Source organism: Ruditapes philippinarum, unplaced genomic scaffold, assembly GCF_026571515.1.
Source record: "Ruditapes philippinarum isolate M1 unplaced genomic scaffold, ASM2657151v2 ctg13798_1_1_1_1, whole genome shotgun sequence".
NCBI classification, from domain to species: Eukaryota; Metazoa; Mollusca; class Bivalvia; order Venerida; family Veneridae; genus Ruditapes; species Ruditapes philippinarum.
The window spans coordinates 110-4,055 of record NW_026866734.1 but is presented as its reverse complement, the minus strand read 5'-3'; the positions used below and the strand labels follow the sequence as shown (position 1 = coordinate 4,055).

The following is a 3,946-nucleotide window of genomic DNA, read 5'->3' as shown; positions in this document are numbered from 1 at the left end:
TTATATTTCTTTGTAAAATATAAAAAAAATCAACAGTTTTTTTCAAGTTACATTAAATAAATATGTAAAAATATTTTGCCGTCGGCCTAAAAAACAAGCATTATACAGTTTCATAAACCTTTTTAACAGTTATGTTGTAAATCTCATCAAATATTGTTCATAAATTAGGATTTTAAACGGAAAACCCCACGGTAACACTAAAGTTCGTATACGAATTTTAACATGCAAATGAAGACTATAATCAGCTCGTGTATGCGCTACGTCACAGTGTTATAGCTGCCAACCGGAACACAGTAAATATGAGATTATCTTGTGCAAACACACTTTAACCGTTTTAGCTTCACGGTGCACTAGGCCTGTGGTTCAGAAAAAAAGTAATCATCTCATAAAAAGGATTAAATTTGTATGAAAACATCCGTTACAATGCGGAAATATACCGTTAGATTAGAACTGCTGCACATAGTCATGTTTGTTGATATAATATTGATGTACGGATGAACCGAGGGCGGAGTTTCTCATGCAAACAGAAATAATTATTATTGTACTTCCGATTTCACCACAATGAGGTTGCCAATTTTTTATGCTTATAAAACTTATTTTGGTTGTCTTGACACCAAAATAAAATCTGGAGTCGATATGAAACCCAATTTATTAATGAAATGTCGCCATTTATGTTTTTATGAAATTTATTTAATGTAGCTTTAAGAAATAGAAACATTTGAAAGGAAATCCAACATACATCATTATAATGTCTATCGTCGGATACCCACGGCTGATTAACATGTAACATAACTGTTCTGGTTCGGCCGTGGGTATCCTACGATGCATAATGTCATAATAACTATCTGGGCAATTCATTTCCCGGGGGTATCATGAGAACGATTAGTTTCGTAGTATGTTCTGTATTTCCTTTTCCTGAAAATCGTATTCAAGGTCGAATTCCATTTCAAATCAATACCACATTTCATCACACTAGTTTTACTACTGTATATTTTGAAAGAAAAAAAGAACAAATTATTTATTGTACCGTGACTTTTGTATAAAGTCATATTTGTTCTGAATAAAGCAAAATAGTGGTGACAATTCTTGATCTGTCTTAAAAGTGTGTCACCAATCTTTAAAAAAGCTCTGTGTGTGAATTACTAAATCAGGATTTCTGTTCCTCCATACTCACTAACTAGAGCCTGAAAAATATAACACTAATAGTAATAAATGAATGCCATAAATTGTAAATTATGTATACATTATTTGCTCATTAACTGGCCAAGGCATTGTAAATGAACTAATTAAGATAGCGGTGCAGTAAAAATCTTTATAAATGATACTGTTTTTGGACTCTTCTTTTTAACATTCTAGATACTATTATCATTTAACTTTAAAAATATGAATACTCAAAGATATAACTTTAATGCAGACACCATTAAATTTATTCTATATAATCCAAGGTTCCTTGCGTTAGTAAATTATAAATAATATGTACTATTAATACTCAAATATATAACCTTAATGCAATCACCATTTATTAGATTAGATTATCATAATAAGATCTGAGGTTTATTGCGTAAATGAATTATAAATTAATGTTTACTATTCATATCACCGGCAAAGCAAAATATACGAGGATTTTTCATTACTATTTCAAACATTATTTTGTTATGAGAATTATGACCGGACTCTTTTCTATCTATATGGCGTTAAATGTTCATTTAGGTTAAATTTACCAGAAGTTCTTGCGCATCTTCCTGAGACAAATTGACAAAAATGCTCCCCATGAACTGCATTCTTAACCAAAGGTTTAGCAGAATATTTCGCCAAGAGCTGTCACATCCGTTACTCTGAGTTGGTGTAAGTTCCAGTTGCCTCTTTGAACAGTGAAATAACTCGCTAATAACCCTTCAATGATATACATTTATAATATATGAATAGTGTACTTCAAGACAAACTTAAAACTTTAACTTACAATATTAAGAAAACTGTGATGAAACATGTTAAGATAACGCATATTTATTAAACAAATACAAAGATTTTGCATCTTTCATCATGAGGTAGTTTGTGTCAAATCATTCAATCTTTAATTGAACTTATTCACACAATAATGTTATTGTCATATGCATTTTAAAAAAAGAGAACATAGATCAACAAAGTAATTAGACATTTACAGAACACAGCCTCCGTTGTATCTCAGCACCACATGATCACCATCAGCAATGCACCCAGCAGGGCACTGAACAATGAGTGGGACAGGGCACAGGGAGTAAACGATTTATGTGCAATTCGTACTAAAAGTTTTATAGTCTAACTGTATGTAATCGTCTGGGGAAGACAAAGAACTATGATGCTATTTCTACGTTTTTTATTGTTGATTAATTTAAAACAACTATATTTTAAGGTAGTCAGGCTGCATATTGATCATCTTTAATTTGACATAGTTTAAATATTTAATGTTTATAACATAAATGTACGCACGGTGGAAGAATTTCCGCTGCCACTGCGAAGGTTATATTGGGCCCAGGGATGTTCTTATAAATGTCCAGTTCTTTCGCACATTCCATTAATGCCGCATCCATAGCGGCAGAGCAATTCAGGTTAAATGAAAACCCGCTGTTCATCGCTAAATAAGGAATATAGATTATATGTGATTATACATATTTTTAAAAATCACTTGCATAAAAGTCATGTTGAAGGTATAACAGAGTTATAATAAACCGTTTCCTACACAATTTTATCAATTCGCAGTATATTTTCTTATGTATGTAAATGTATATGACAAGATTTCTCCAATTAGAGCCTGGGTAACATTGCAGATATTTTAGTATAACAGAACCATTTAACTGTTCTATAGAGTGCTATATTAGGAGACGCTATAACGAGAAATTGTAAAATGTAAGTTATAGTCTACAAAGTGGTCAGTTATTACAAACCTGACTGGAGCCCTTCAGAGACGTCATTGCCGTCACAAAACATGCTTATCTTGTTTCTTAACGAGTCAGCCACATCAGCAAACTGTTCGGGACATTCCGCAGATAATGTCCCCATACAGTTGATGTAGGAAGCTAGCAGTGTCTCGTTACTGTAAGTGTGTAACTTGTAAATTATTATGATTATTCTTTGCTAGATTTTTGAAACTACGTGTCTAATAGTTTTGAGTACTTGATAAACAACAATATAACATTAATAAAACTACGTTTGAAGATATTCCAAAGCTGTTCAGTTTGTAATATAACATCTAAATTCTGATAAAGTTATACACATATACTTGTAGTGTTGTATTCTTTCTAAATGGTGTGAGATTTTTTTGTAAAACAAGCGTATACAAATAGACATAATACCGTTACGAATAGGATACATCACGCTTGAAAAATGGTTACTGCGCACAACAAGATAATTATCGACGGTAGAACAATAACACGCACTTTTGGAAGATTTATATTTACTATAATTAATGAGCGTTAAATATAATTGTAAAACAAGACTCCGTTATTGTTCTTAGGTAATCATTTTGTTTATTGATACTACCTGCAACGTGCCCCTGCTTCACGGAGAAATTCGTCTCCAGTGACAACATCGTCTTTTAGTATATCGTCATCCAGCATATCAAACAAGTCGGCAGGTCTACACGACCAGTCGCGTAAAGCATAATCCATATATCTGTTACAGTTGAAAGGTTCATCAGGAAAAGTCCCAGGCATGCAATGTATTTGTTGTATATAGAACAGCACAATAAACAACAAAACTTCGTCTGCAATCGAAACAGTATATAAATTATTGTGTCATGAAAAGAAAGTTCAAAGAAAATAAAGATATAGCTAATAAATAATAATAATAATAATGAAACTGGTTTGTTTGGTTGAACGCCTACTATTTACAATTAAACATGTATTCAATGGCGTTTTACAAAAACTATAAAATACAATTTAAACTAAATCCCATAATGATACTGTTTTAA

The 3,946-nt window shown here is 31.9% G+C and overlaps 1 protein-coding gene across 1 annotated transcript; it reads right to left on the bottom strand.

Moving 5' to 3' along the window:
• Window positions 1-631: 631 nt before the first annotated feature.
• Window positions 632-3,739, bottom strand: LOC132733540 (uncharacterized; the record flags this gene model as incomplete). Its single annotated transcript, XM_060720200.1, is given in 5 exon segments — window positions 632-1,184; window positions 1,722-1,893; window positions 2,467-2,611; window positions 2,922-3,070; window positions 3,517-3,739. Coding segments are annotated over 5 exon segments (731 nt in total), but the record flags the coding sequence as incomplete, so codon positions are not given.
• Window positions 3,740-3,946: the final 207 nt, after the last annotated feature.